Source organism: Cervus elaphus, chromosome 9, assembly GCF_910594005.1.
Source record: "Cervus elaphus chromosome 9, mCerEla1.1, whole genome shotgun sequence".
Taxonomy (NCBI): domain Eukaryota; kingdom Metazoa; phylum Chordata; class Mammalia; order Artiodactyla; family Cervidae; genus Cervus; species Cervus elaphus.
The window spans coordinates 58,547,985-58,562,632 of record NC_057823.1 but is presented as its reverse complement, the minus strand read 5'-3'; the positions used below and the strand labels follow the sequence as shown (position 1 = coordinate 58,562,632).

The window sequence follows — 14,648 nt, the reverse complement described above, 5'->3', positions numbered from 1 at the left end:
CCATCTTAGCACAATTTTTGAACCTCTCTTTTCTCCTTAATTGTACATATGTTAATGTGGCTTACATTTCTGTGGAAAGAAGGTGAGGCTAGAGAAAGTAAAAACCCAGTCAAGTTATTAGTGACTTGAGGTTGAATATTTTTAAGGCTGTAAATGAGAATGTTTACTTTTGCTTTCCATTTCTCTGTATGACCAAATATTGTTTATATGTCTTTTTTAAAACTCAACTCATCCATGTTTTGGATGACACTAAAAGCCAACACTAATATAGCACTTACATATTCACTTATTTACATCTCAAAATGACCTTGCAAAGTAGGCACTTATTCCCATTTAACAGATAAGGAAATTGAGGTACTAAGACACTAAGTAATTTACCCAGTATCAGCCAGATAGCCAGGTTAAAGCAGAGCTGGAACTCAAACTAGGCAACTTGGCTCTAAGATTTGTGCTGTTAACCCCCTGTGCCATGATGATCAATAATCTGTAATTTCATAATGATGAATTAAATAGATGCGGAGCATTTTGGCACGTTAGAAGATTGGGAGGTGAAAATAGAAAACATGTCTTTCCCACTTAAGGTAGAAAGTATTGGGAAATCCCTGTGATCCTGTGGTTAGGACTCTGCATTCTCATTGCTGAAGGCCCAAGTTTGAACCCTGGATTGGGAACTAAAATCCTACAAGCTGTGAGGTATGGCCAGAAAGCCCCCAAAACATAAAAAAGATAAAACCTATTTGAAAGAGTCAACAGGAATCAGATAGATGGAGGTCAGTATCAGCCGGAAGGGGATGGTGTCTTAGCTCTGTGACAACAATGGGCAAGGCAATACTCTGCTCGAGAATTCAATCTCCCCATTACATAAAAGGCAGAGTTGAGAAACCGTAGGCCCTCGTCTCAGAGCCAAGTTTATCACATGGCCAGGCAAAGGAGAATGCTTGCTGGCAACAGACGGAGTTGAAAAGAGAAGCCTAACGGGCTGAGCTGCACTGGCTCAGTTCCTTCCCCCAAAGCCTTCAGGAATGATGTGAGTTAGGGCAGAGGAATTCTCTCCACATGGAAACCTAAGAAGTGGGAAGGAAGTGAACTTTTCTTTCTAATCATGTTCATAATATGTATCCTAGTTACACTAAAAGAAAAACAAGTGTGTTATAAATATTAATTGTCCAAGCTGTGCCGAAATAAAGATGTATGGTTATAAATGTGATAAATTTCACACTGAAAATATCTTGGTTGTTTGTGGAGGTAAGTTTAGGTAGGAGAAAGTTTAAGGGGGGACCCAAAACAAATTTTAATTGTACGTGTTTTTACACTTCTTATCCCTTTAGGTAATGTTGGTGGATGGATTTAAGGGACAGAAGGTCCAAGACGTAAAGAAGACTATTAGAAACAAGATGATTGACACTGTATGTAATAGACTATCCCCTGAAGCCTGTTTTAGAAGAGCTTTTAGTTCATAGACTTTACAATGTTAATTAGCAATTTTCTGTAGTAGAACCTGGAGCTGTATTAAAGATATAATTTTATTTACATGTAAAATTGAAGACCTGTTTAATAATAGCAATTCATTTAACCTGAACATCCCACCTGTCATGTTGATGAAGGTAGTGTTCTAAAGTTGGCATGTGTAGATCACACACAGCGAAATTTAATGATGCTTTCTGCCAGTGACCATTTGCAGTCCTGGTAGTTAACAAGTCTTTCTGTAGTGCTCTTTGCTTTCATCCTTTTCCCCCTCTTCGTTTTTGTTGTAATTTTTTTGTTGTTGAGCTACTTAGCTGCTGAACTTTTGAAACTGAATTTTTGTTTTTGACAGTTATGTATACCTGTAATACAGAGAGACTGTGGTCTGTAAGGCTTGTTAAAAAAAGGCAGCAGTTTCCTCTCCATTCTTCCACATCCTCTTGAATTTCTTTGGACAGGCTTACTTTCATCTGTTTTGTTATTTCTTTTAGTATCTCCACCTCTCACAGATCTGTAATCTAAATGCTTGTAGTGTAATTTAAAAAATTTTCAGTTTTAGGTATTAGCCATTGATTTCCTGCTATGAAAGATCAAGATTTAACTCTTCTCCAATCTGTGTGTTCCCCTCTAACCTCATATTTGTATATACTTCTTCACCCCACATCTTCGTAGTATAGGAATATTATAACTTAGGTTAGAGAGGTAGTCAGTGTGTTGAGAATGGCTGATCCATAATGTAGTATACAATGAGAACTTCTCTTCCTCAGCTTTTGGTTTTCCTTGGAGTTAATAACTGTCTTTTTTTTCTTTCTCTACTTTTTAAACTTTTAAATATAATAATACACATTTCATCCCCAAACTCTGTCCAAATGTTTATTTCTCTTCTCAGTACTTTCAAACATATCAGTGTGCTATTGTTTACATCTTAGAGAAAGTTCTCCCAGAGCCTTCCAGCCTGTTGTAGTCATCCAGACTGGTTGCTTACTGTAGGCATGCACAAATGTCATCTGGGATATTCCTCCACTGTTACTTAGGATTTCCTTTGTTTTTCTTGAGTTGAATCTCCTTGATCCCATCGCTGCTTCTTTCTTATTTACTTTCTTGTTTTGTTGAAGCTCTGCCTCTAGAAATGTTCCTGGAAAAGGGTACCTGGAAGGTAAATATTATGACCTTCCATATCTGAAATATCTTTATTCTGTCCTCATACTTGAATGCTTGGATGTAGGATTCTGGGTTAGAAATAATTTTCCCTTAAAAATTTGAAGGCCATTATCCATGGTGTTCTGGTTCAGTGATGCTGTTAAGAAGTCCGAAACCATTCTGCTATGGTGTGATCTATGTCTCCCCTCCCCCCCACCAAGCTTGTAGAATCCTCTCTTGAAATTTCATGATGATTTATTTGGTGTAGATTAGTTTTCATTCGTTCTTCTGGGTGTAGGATTGGCTCCTTCAGTCTGGAAACTTATGTTCTTTAATTCTGGGAAAATTAACTTTTTTTTAAATTGTTTTATCCCTTATTTATTTTTGTTTTCAGAAATCTTACTATTCAGATATTGGCTCTATTAGACTCTGGAAGTTCTTTTGCTTTTCTCTCTGGGGGAGTCCCTCAACTTTTTCTTCCTATGAGTTTTTGTGTGTTTGTTTACTGTGTGTTTTTTATATCAGCTCCACATGTGCTTGTGCATATGTGTATAAATAAATATTCCTTAAAAAAGTCACTAAATTTTTTTCTTTGTGTAGAAAATTTCAAACATAGAAAAGTGGAATAGTGTAATGAATTCCTGTATACCTCTTATCCAGCTTAAGCATTTACCAACTCAGAGCCAGTTTAAGAACTTATTCTTGTTATCTGATCTTTTGTGATAGGATGTTGCAATTTTTATTTCATGAATATGAAATTTTAATTTCTTATTAGTCTGAGGAAGACTATTGATATTTAAGAGTGCATACAAAAAGATGATTGGAAAAAAAAAAAGATGATTGGAACCTTTTTGGATATAGGTAGAACTTGTCACTGGGCTTCACTGGGAGAGATCTGGAAGGTCCATTTGGGCCAGAGGGAAGCCCTGCTGTTAGCCTTGATGTTAAGTAGGGCTTTGTGGTTTGTTAGATTCCTCTCAGAAGATTCTTCAGTTTCTGGCTTAAAGGGTCTAAGCTAAGTGAGCATTCTGGGAGCTAACATGAAGGAAGATTGCCAGGGTGGGTATCAGTGCCTGTGTGCTGACTTTCTCTTAATCCCCCTCTTTTCACTATGAAACCCATTCCCTCAACTTTGTCCTCCGATTGGGAGACTCTGTGTTGTCCTCTCCCGAGTATAAACCCCCACTGCTCTGCAGGCACAGGGAGGGGCAGCTGCCTGTCTGCATAGTGTGGGATTAGGGTATCTGGTTCTAACTTCTTTAAAAGACTTCAGTGACTCTTCCTCTTTCCAGCCTCATGTTACCTCCTTTTCCAGAGCTGTCTTGTGCCACAAATCTCGAGTCTTTTGGAGGTTCTGTAATGCAAGTGAAGTGAAAGTTGCTCAATCATGTCCGACTCTTTGCAACCCTATGGACTATACAGTCCATAGTCCGTGGAATTCTCCAGGCCAGAATACAGGAGTGGGTAGCCTTTCCCTTCTCTGGGGGTTCTTCCCAACTCAGGGATTGAATCCAGGTCCCCTGCATTGCAGGCAGATTCTTTTTTTTTTTTTTTTGGATTGCAGGCAGATTCTTTACCAACTGAGCCACAAGAATTCAGCTTTCTCTTCTGTGGGCTTAGGATTCAGCTAGCTTCCTTTGGTCCACTAATACAATTGTCAGTCATTCTGCTTTTTAGTTTTCAAAATTTGGTTGATGTTATTTCTTCTCCCATTCTTGTCTTTGTGACTTCATACCATTAAAAAGAAAACCTCTTTGTTGTCATTTTGTTCGAATTTTGAGAAGGAGCAGAGTTAATTAAATGTCTGTTTTTAATTTACCATTGTTAAACCAAAGTCCTACCTGTTTCAGTGTGAAGAACTTGTGTTAAGAACACAGAGCAGTGAATCACTTTATGAATAACAATGCTGAATCTTATTTTAAAAAATTATCCTAGCCTAATAAGCTTGGGATTGTAACACCTTAAGAGATATTTGTTTTAATGTTTTAATATTTAAAAAAAATAAAATTTATGGTCAATTTTCTAGTGGAAATTTTTCACGATACTATAAATCTTTGGTAATGTTATTTTCCGTATCTAGTTTTCATGCCTGTGTTTTTTTAAAGGCAGTTGTTCCATGCATTTAGTTTCCTATTTTTATGTTCTTATAACAGAAATAGAAGGCTGCCATAGCTTTCAAACCATAGCAATAGAAGCTGTTAAATATCTTTTACTCTGCAAAGGAATAAGTTGCACCTAGGGAAGGTGATCCACCTGATAAAGATGCAGGCCTTTTCAGAAACAAGTGATATATAGAAAGAAAGGCAAGTAACTTCTACTCTGGGAAGAGGGAAGACGTAGTGAAAACTTGCAATTTAGTTATTGGTGGTAGAGCATTTTTTTTAAAGTTACTTCTTTTCTTGAGGAATAGAGATTGCTTTGACATGGTATCTGACATATTTTTATTTACTTTCATCTAGGGAGATGCATATATTTACATGGAACCAGAGAAACAAGTTATGTCCAGGTCTTCAGATGAATGTGTTGTGGCCCTGTGTGACCAGTGGTTAGTTTCTCTTATAGATAGCAAGCAGAAATTTTCTCCCGTCACTTTGCTTATCCTTGACTTTTTTTTTTTAATCAATTTGTCCACTCCCAGGTACTTGGATTATGGAGAAGAGAACTGGAAAAAACAGACATCCCAATGCTTGAAGAACCTAGAAACGTAAGATGGGAGAAGGTGCTGGGGAAGGGGAAGTGTTAGTCGTTCAGTCATGTCCAACTCTGTGAGTCCGTGGACTGTAGCCCGCTAGGCTCCTCTGTCCATGGAATTCTCCAGGCAAGAATACTTGAGTGGGTTGCCATTCCCTTCTCCAAGGGGAAGGGGAAGCAGATGAGAAATAGGGAAGATGATGAAGCCGAAGAGGAGAGACACGTTATATTCTGCTCTGTCCAGGTACTGTGAGGAGACTAGGAGGAATTTTGAAGCAACCTTAGATTGGCTGCAGGAGCATGCTTGCTCAAGAACTTACGGCCTAGGTAAGCAGACTTCAGATTTGTCCATTTGAATGGCTTGGCCAGTTACACAGCAGGTTAACACTTTACCTTTTTTCCTTCTCTCCCATTGTTTTTCTGAACTGGAAGTGAGAGGTTTTTGGTTAGAGGGTGAGAGAAACTAGGGTCTGGTCCCCCCTCCTATTCACCTGATGGTAGAAGTATCTAACCCATATAGTTTTATGGTGCAGTTATTTTTAATAGAAAATTTCTAGTGTTTCAACCATTTAAAAAATATTTATCAGTTTATATTATTCAAGTAAATTTAAGAACCTACAGAAGTAGCTTTGTCGGTGCAAGAGATCTGCTTTTGAAAATGTGAATTCTGGGGATGAAGTGTCTCTTAGATTCCTCTTGCACGAATTTTCTTCCTTTTACTTGTAGGGACTCGTTTGCCCTGGGATGAGCAGTGGCTGATTGAATCGCTCTCTGACTCCACTATTTACATGGCATTTTACACAGTTGCACACCTGCTGCAGGGAGGTAACTTGCATGGACAAGCAGAGTCTCCGTTGGGCATCAGGTTGGTAAATGGATAGGGGAAGAAAGGTAATTTGTTAGCATGAGATGTAATTTTTTTATTTATGTATTGAAAATGCTTTTTTTAAAAAAAATTAATTTATTTTTGGATGCATCTGGTCTTAGTTGAGGCAATATCATTATTGTGGCATTCCGGATCTTTAGTTGCGATCAAGGACTTTTCAGGGCTCAAGCTTTCTCTCTAATTGTGGTGTGCAGGCTTCAGGGCGCATGGGTTCTGTAGTTGCAGAATGTGGGCTTATTTGCCCCTTGGCAAGTGGGATCTTAGTTCCCCAACCAGGGACTGAATCCACGTCCTCTGAGTTGGAAGGCAGATTCTTAACCCCTGGACCACCAGAGAAGTCCCTGAAAATACTTTCTAATAATTTGTTTTTATAAGAATTCATTTAGTGGAATTTTGTCATGATGTTTTTTGTTGCTGAATTGAGAAAAAGTAATAAAAAACCCCTCTGTTATCCACTCTTTATTCTTATGGGAGTCTCTTGTCCTCATTTGTTACTGTAAAACATTAAGAAAGCGATTTCTGGGACTTCACTGGTGGTCCAGTATTTAAGAATCCACCTTGCAATGCACAGGATGTGGGTTCAATCCCTAGTTGGGGAACTAAGATCCTACATGCTGAGGAGCAACTAAGGCCGAGTTGTGCAACTACTGAGCCTGTGTGCCACAACTAGAGGATCTGTGTGCTGAAATGAAAGATCTGGCATGATGCAATGGCAATCCCCCATGCCACAGCTAAGACTCGACACAGCCAAATAAATGAATAAGTAGAATAAATACTTTAAAAAAAAATCGATTTCTACTTCATGGTTGGATTAGAATGTTGGTTGTTTTCAAAGAAACTATATGTGTTCTGTTGTTGTTTATTCATTACTTTTATTTTAATACAGACCACAGCAAATGACCAAGGAGGTTTGGGATTATATTTTCTTCAAGGAAGCTCCATTTCCTAAGACTCAGATCCCAAAGGAAAAATTAGATCAGTTAAAGCAGGAATTTGAGTTCTGGTATCCTGTGGATCTTCGAGCCTCTGGCAAGGATCTTATTCCAAATCATCTTTCATATTTCCTTTATAATCATGTGGCTATGTGGCCAGAAGAGTGGTGAGTGCTAAAACAGATGTGAACTAAACTTACTGATTATTGACAAGGGTTCCTTGTGGCTTCAAATATACTGATGTTATTGTAGAGGGTATTGTTAGATTTGCCAATACGTTCTTTTTCTTATATTAAATATAATGAAGGAGAAAGCACACCTTCTGTTATATCCAGAAATTCTCATACCTGCTTTGAACTGCCAAAGCATTTCACATTTCAGATACTTTGACGGTCAATCAGTAATTCGCTTGACCTATTACATGACTCATTTGACCTGTTAAGATGCTGAAATAACAGGCAATTTCAAACAGAGCCTAGGTCATTAGAATGGGAAGGAAACATCCTTTTAGAGCTGAGAGCCCCAAGTTTCCAGTATTAAGTCATGATGTTCTGACTAGAATCTGGATCAGAGATGCATTTTTAATACCATGTGCTCGAGAGTATTCCTTCTGTCATCTTCCCTTTTGACCCAGACATGTTCCTGTGTCTTTCTCTCCTGTCTTCAAGTAGCTGAAGAAACAAACCCCTCCCACTATTCAAATTTTATTTTGCAGAACCAAAGTAATCTCATGGAACTTCTTGTATTTAGGGTGAGATTGCATTTGGAATGAGATTACATTTTCTTTCTCAAGAATAAAAGAGTTTGAAGGAGAGGAATAAAATAAATCTGATGTGGTTCTTGTCATTCAGTTAGTTTTCTCTATTGGTTTAAATGTGTTTTTGGAGAAATCGGGTGTTTTAGAAGTACTTGTTAGTAACATGGTTGAATACTTATCCCATTGCATCAAGTTTTGGACATATATGAAGGTGTTAAAAATTATAGAAAAATGGTAGCTTCCGGTGCTTATTGTTACCATTGTTATAATCACTTTTAGTAACTCATGTAATTTTCACTGCAACTTTTCGTGGAAGAGGATCTATCCCTGGTGGCACAGTGGGAAAGAATCCACCTGCAATGCAGGAGATGTGGGTTTGATCCCTGGGCCGGGAAGATCCCCTGGAGAAGAAAATAGCAACCCACTTCAGTATTCCTGCCTGGAAAATCCCATGGACAGAGGAGCCTGATGGGCTACTGTCCATGGGGTTGCAGAAGAGTCAGACACCGCTTATTGACTAAACAACAAAGATCTTTTTATATCTATATATATAGCCCGGCCTGTATTTTTAAGATAGTTCATAGTATTTCATCGTATGCCTGCACCATAATTTATAAGCCAGTCCTTTACTAGTGAATACTAGTAAACAGGACTCAATAAATATCCCTGCACATTTGCCTTAAGAAACTTTTATGACTCTTAGCATTTACCTCAACTTTTTAAGGCTAAGCCATATTCTTTAAATTTTATTTTCTATCTTTAAACATTTACCTGTCAAGTGATAAATGGCCTGTAGCTGTGAGAGCGAATGGACATCTCCTCCTCAACTCTGAGAAGGTAACACTCATTACCTCTTGAAACGTTAGAATTCTGCAGAAACGTTTTTCAGATTTAGGATGTTGTACTTTCTTAAAGAAATAAAGAATATGAAAATCAGAGAATTAAAAATCTTGCATTTAAAATTTTTAGTACTACCAATGTAAATTAAAGATTTATCTTGAAAATTGAGTGAGTGGAGTAGATAGTATTAATTGAGAGGCGGGATAGGGAAAACTTTCCTATATAATAATTGTATTAGAGTGGCAAAGAGTGACAAATTGTTACCAGAGAAGAGAGGCAGAGAAAGGGACAGGAAATATAAAGATTCTAGCTTTGTGACCCTACAATATCTTTCTCATTAAGTTGAGAAAATAATTTGGTGGTTTTTGCTTTTTACTGTGACTAGCCATTAGATTAGAATAATAGAATTTTGGAGTCTGTAGGATTCTTAAGTGTTATTTAATGCTTCTTTCTAGACAGTATATCTCTCCCTATACTACTGCAACTTCCCCTATTACTAGTAATGATACTATAATTATACTAGTAGTATCATAGCAGTATAATGATAGTACATATATTAATATATATGATTTTTTTAATGCTTCATAAGTATCTGATTATTCAGTATCCTCAACAGGAGTTATGCCAATCTCTTGACAAGCCCTTTTTTGCCCCCATAATGCCTTTGTGCACGAGAAAGGGGCACGCTTCCTCAACTAAACAAAAAAATTAAATTACAATGTTATTTATTTCTCATTAATAACAATTCTAACAAGTTGGACTTGTTCTAGCTTGGACTTGTTCCAGCCATTAAATCTTGCTATATCTGATGGAATATTAATGATCAAAGAATATTCATTGCTATGTCATAATGAAAATAGTTATAGATTTAAACAAATGGTAGATTATATGAATTGCAAAATGAGATTTTTTTTTTAACCAGTGCCCTAACAAGGAATAAAAAAGTTCATTTAAGATAATCTGTACATTAGGCTGGAAAATAGCTACTTTATAGATTTTGTTAAATCAACAAGGACTTTTGATTGTCGAACTCATTTTTTCTTTGTAGGTCAAAGTGGAACTGTATATATATTTACATATATATATGTGTGTGCATGTGTATATGAGAGTGCAAATATAAATCCTGCCATTAATATAACATGATGTTTCCTTTGGTCTCCACATTGTTGTGTTATGTATACACTGTACGTCCCTGGTAGAGGGCTTTCCTGGTGGCTCAGACAGTAAAGAATCTGCTTGCAATTCAGGACATCCCAGATTCAACCCCTGGATCAGGAAGATCTCCTAGAGAAGGGAATGGCTACCCACTTCAGTATTCTTGCCTGGAGAATTCCATGGACAGAGGAGCCATAGGGTCGCAAAGAGTCGGACATGACTGAGCGACTAACACTTTCACTTAAGTTTCATACTCATTTTATTACAAGATTTTATTAGTCTGTAGTAGAAAGTTGATAGAACGGCCACTTCTCTTTGGTGTTAGCAAAGTTACCGAGACACAGAAGTGTTTTAAACAGTAGATTGCTGGGCTGTGCCCGGTACCTACTTACTTGTGCTGCCCTCAGGCAGAGCACAGCTTGAGTAAGCAGCTGTTGCGACCCTAATGACAAGAAGTTTCCTAAAGCCCTAATTTTGACCTAATGAGCTTGTCCATTCATTTCTGAATGACTCTAATTGTTATAAAGCTCTTATAACCAGCTGAAGTGGTCCATAGTTATAGTGTAATCACTCCACATGTCTAAACCAATTCCCAAGCGACAGTATCAGTTAATGGAAAGAGCCATGGACTGAGTGTCACACAGGAGATGCCGTCCTAGCTTTGTCACTGACTCGATTAGTTACTCGGGCAAGTTATTGTATTGACTGGATTTCAGTTTTCTCCTCTGTAAAATAAGTTTAAGGTGTCTTTTCCTTTGCATGTTTCTAATCCTTTTTATCTTTATCTAATTGTAGCCTGCTCATTTAATTTGATGTGGCTGATCTGGTTTATTTTATTGATATATACTCTTACTAAAGCCTTATCATTGACTTTCTTTTTCAGATGTCAAAATCCACAGGCAACTTCCTCACTTTGTCCCAAGCTGTTGATAAATATTCAGCCGATGGTGAGTGTATGTTTTTGTTATTGCTGTTGCCTAGTGTCCCCAGTTCTCCTCAGACTGCAGAAGGCAAGTTAGCATTCTTGTTTCCGTTTCATTGCTTTTCTCTTTAGCTTTTACCAATACTTTAAAATATTCATGTTTTCTTTCTGTACAAGCAACATCATTTTTAAAACATAAGAATTGCTAATATCTGTTTAGAAACAAATTTAAGCTAAGATTATTAGAGTCTTCTTTCAAAGGAAACTCACTGTTAGTGCTACCTGACTTGTTCCTAATTTCATGCTGGGGTAAGTGCTTCAGTCATGTCCAACTCTTGGTGACCCTATGGATTGTAACCACCAGGCTCCTCTGTCAGTGGAGTTCTCTAGGCAAGAATACTGGAGTGGATTGCCATGCCCTACGCCAGGGGATCTTCCCAACTCACATCTTTTATGTCTCCTGCATTGGCAGGTGGGCACTTTACCAGTAGTGCCACCTGGAAACGCAATTTCATGCTATTTCTAAAATTAAATAGTTGGTTTATAGAGATGTTAAGCATATAGGAAGCTTTTTCAAAGTATTTCCTCCATATTTGATATACATATAGATGAGTTTCCCCTGACTTCATTACTCTTTCATTTAATCATTACTTTGTCAAGAGAAAAAAATGCACTATCTAACCTGAAGGAGCCAGTCCTTCCTTATGTAACCTAGCCTTTGGTCATCATGGCACTTCTTTTTGTTGATCAAGGCTGCCACAGTTTGAGACTGTACTGAAAGGGATGGGGAAGAACTAACCTAAGTTACTTAGAAAAACAGTATTTTGACAACATAGTAAGACGAAAAGAACTGTACACAATATTGTAGTTAGTTTTTTTTTTTTTTTTTAAAGAAGTGTATATTAGCAGTTCTGAAACTTTTATATGTTTACTGGGATTGAACAAATATTGTGGGTGAAAGCTCAGTGTCAGAAACTATAAATAAGATAAGAGGAAGTGTTCAAATGAACTCCGTGGTGTTGGATTGGAATTGGCAGTATCAGCATAAACTCATGGGTTTTATTTTTCATACAGACAGACATAAAAATAAACATAGGTACTTCCCTGGTAGTCCAGTGGCTAAGACTGTCTGCTTCCAATGGAGGGGACTCCAGTTCGATCCCTAGTCAGGGAATTGGATCTTACATGCCGCAGTGGAGATTGAAGATCCTGCATGCTGAAACTAAGACCAGTGCAGCCAAATAATATATAAATATTTTAAAAATAAATAAAAATAAACATAGATTTATGTGTGGGTTAGTATATATGCATTGCTGAGAGAGCCTGTGGATACTGAAAACACTAGTTAGCGGTGAAACACCTGGCGTTCAGATCTTGGTTTCTAAATACCATTCTCTAGTAAAAGGAAGTAGGGTGATTTGAGGTCTGGAGTAGGGAAAATACAAAATGAGCATGCAATAGTTTATGATGCCAGAAAATGAGAAAATGTTTCAAAAAGAATGGGGACAGTTTGAAAGGGCACAGGAGCCAGCTTGAAGGGGCTCCCAATTGCCCAAGCAAGAACTTTTTAAGAGACAAAGTAAATAATGTAGTATTGAATTATAACCCCTTGCATAAATTAAATATTCATGAACCCATAGGGATATATAGTAATGATTGAATAAGTAAGTGGGGACTGTTCTTCTTTTCAGAAGAATTCCAAGTAATGTGGAAGGATTGAGTGAAATATAAAATCATCAGTAGAGAAACATCATAGTAATATTGTCACAGACAAGATCCATCAGTTCAGTTCAGTTCAGTCGCTCAGTCACATCCTACTCTTCGTGACCCCATGGACTACAGCCTACCAGGCTCCTCCATGCATGGGATTTTCCAGGCAAGAGTATTGGAGTGGGTTGCCATTTCCTTCTCCAATATGCTGTCTTGGTTGGTCATAACTTTTCTTCCAAGGAGCGTCCTTTAATTTCATGGCTGCAGTCACCATCTGCAGTGATTTTGGAGCCCACAAAAATAAAGTCTCTCACTGTTTCTGTTGTTTTCCCATCTATTTGCCATGAAGTGATGGGACCTGACTCCATGATCTTAGTTTTCTGAATGTTAAGTTTTAAGCCAACTTTTTCACTTTCCTCTTTTCATTTTCATCAAGAGGCTTTTTAGTTCTTCTTTGCTTTCTGCCATAAGGGTGGTATCATCCGCATATCTGAGGTTACAACAAGATCCATCAGTTCAGTTCAGTCACTCAGTCGTGTCTGATTCTTTGCGACCCCATGAACTGCAGCAGGCCAGGCCTCCCTGTCCATCACCAACTCCTGGAGTCCACCCATACCCATGTCCATCGAGTCGGTAATGCCATCCATCCATCTCATCCTCTGTCGTCCCCTTCTCCTCCTGCCCTCAATCTTTCCCAGCATCAGTGTCTTTTCCAATGAGTCAGCTCTTCGCATCAGGTGGCCAAAGCATTGGAGTTTCAGCTTCAACATCAGTCTTTGCAATGAACACCGAGGACTGATCTCCTTTAGGATGGACTGGTTGGATCTCCTTGCAGTCCAAGGGAACTCTCGAGTCTTCTCCAACACCACAGTTCAAAAGCATCAATTCTTTGGCACTCAGCTTTCTTTATAGTCCAACTCTCACATCCATACATGACCACTGGAAAAACCATAGTCTTGACTAGATGGACCTTTGTTGACAAAGTAATGTCTCTGCTTTTTAATATGCTGTCTATGTTGGTCATAACTTTCCTTCCAAGGAGTAAGCCTCTTTTAATTTCATGGCTGCAATCACCATCTGCAGTGATTTTGGAGCCCAAAATAAAGTCAGCCACTGTTTCCACTGTCTCCCCATCTATTTGCCATGAAGTGATGGGCCGGGATGCCATGATCTTAGTTCCATCAGTGGTTGTCAAAATCAATGGATGAAAGTTTAGAAAAAAAAGCAACAGGTTATTTGCGTATTCTCGGAGTATCTATCCCAAGATACTTCTTTATCACAAAGGGAAAGACAGTAACTTTACGGTGGAGGGACTTGGCAGATACTACCTGACCACATGAGGAGGGTTTGCAATAGCAATAGTAAGTCATATCAATATCATGTACCTCCCTGATAATGATGCACTGAGAAGACATACAGCATCACTATTGTGATATTCTTGCCAGAGGTTCATAACCTCCATCTAATCATGCAAGAATATCAGACAAAGCCAAGTTGGGAGAAATTCTGTTAAATTCCTGACTACCCATCAGTAGTCAAGGTCCAGGACAGACTGAGAAACTCTCACGATTTGAAGAGACCAAGGAGATAAAATAATCAAGTGCAAGGTGGGATTCTGGATTGAATCCTAGAACAGAAAAAGGATATTAGAGAAAATGCTGGTGAAATTTTGAATTAAGTCTGTAGCTCAGTTAGTAGTGTCATACTGATGTTAACTTCCTGCTTTTTTGAAACTGTGGTTATGTAAGTTGTTAACATTAAGAAAGTCTGGTAAATGGTGAAACGTTTATCCTCGTCTTTTGCATGCTTGCTGTAACTGTAAAATTATTACAATATAAAAAGTTAAAAAATGTGTTCAGCTTCTTATGTATTATTATAAAGGATATTTAATGCATACATAATTTGATATCACATAGTCTCATCTCCTCTAAGGTGCAGATGGTAGCATACCATCCATACTATTCTGAAATTTGCCTTTTTCACTTATGAGTTCATATTTGAGGTCACTTCATGTTGATACCGGAGAAGGCAATGGCACCCCACTCTAGTACTCTTGCCTGGAAAATCCCATGGGTGGAGGAGCCTGGTGGGCTGCAGTCCATGGGGTCGCTAGGAGTCGGACATGACTGAGCGACTTCACTTTCACTTTTC

The 14,648-nt window shown here is 38.1% G+C and overlaps 1 protein-coding gene across 1 annotated transcript in view; it reads left to right on the top strand.

The window, feature by feature from the left end:
• LARS1 (leucyl-tRNA synthetase 1) overlaps nt 1–14,648 on the top strand; it is a 62,464-nt gene that overhangs the window by 27,148 nt on the left and 20,668 nt on the right. The window contains exons 15-22 of the mRNA XM_043913139.1: nt 1,329–1,406; nt 5,064–5,149; nt 5,243–5,308; nt 5,540–5,622; nt 6,022–6,160; nt 7,068–7,280; nt 8,650–8,707; nt 10,749–10,812. Coding sequence (XP_043769074.1) covers nt 1,329–1,406; nt 5,064–5,149; nt 5,243–5,308; nt 5,540–5,622; nt 6,022–6,160; nt 7,068–7,280; nt 8,650–8,707; nt 10,749–10,812 — 787 coding nt within the window. The remainder of the gene's footprint in view (nt 1–1,328; nt 1,407–5,063; nt 5,150–5,242; nt 5,309–5,539; nt 5,623–6,021; nt 6,161–7,067; nt 7,281–8,649; nt 8,708–10,748; nt 10,813–14,648) is intronic.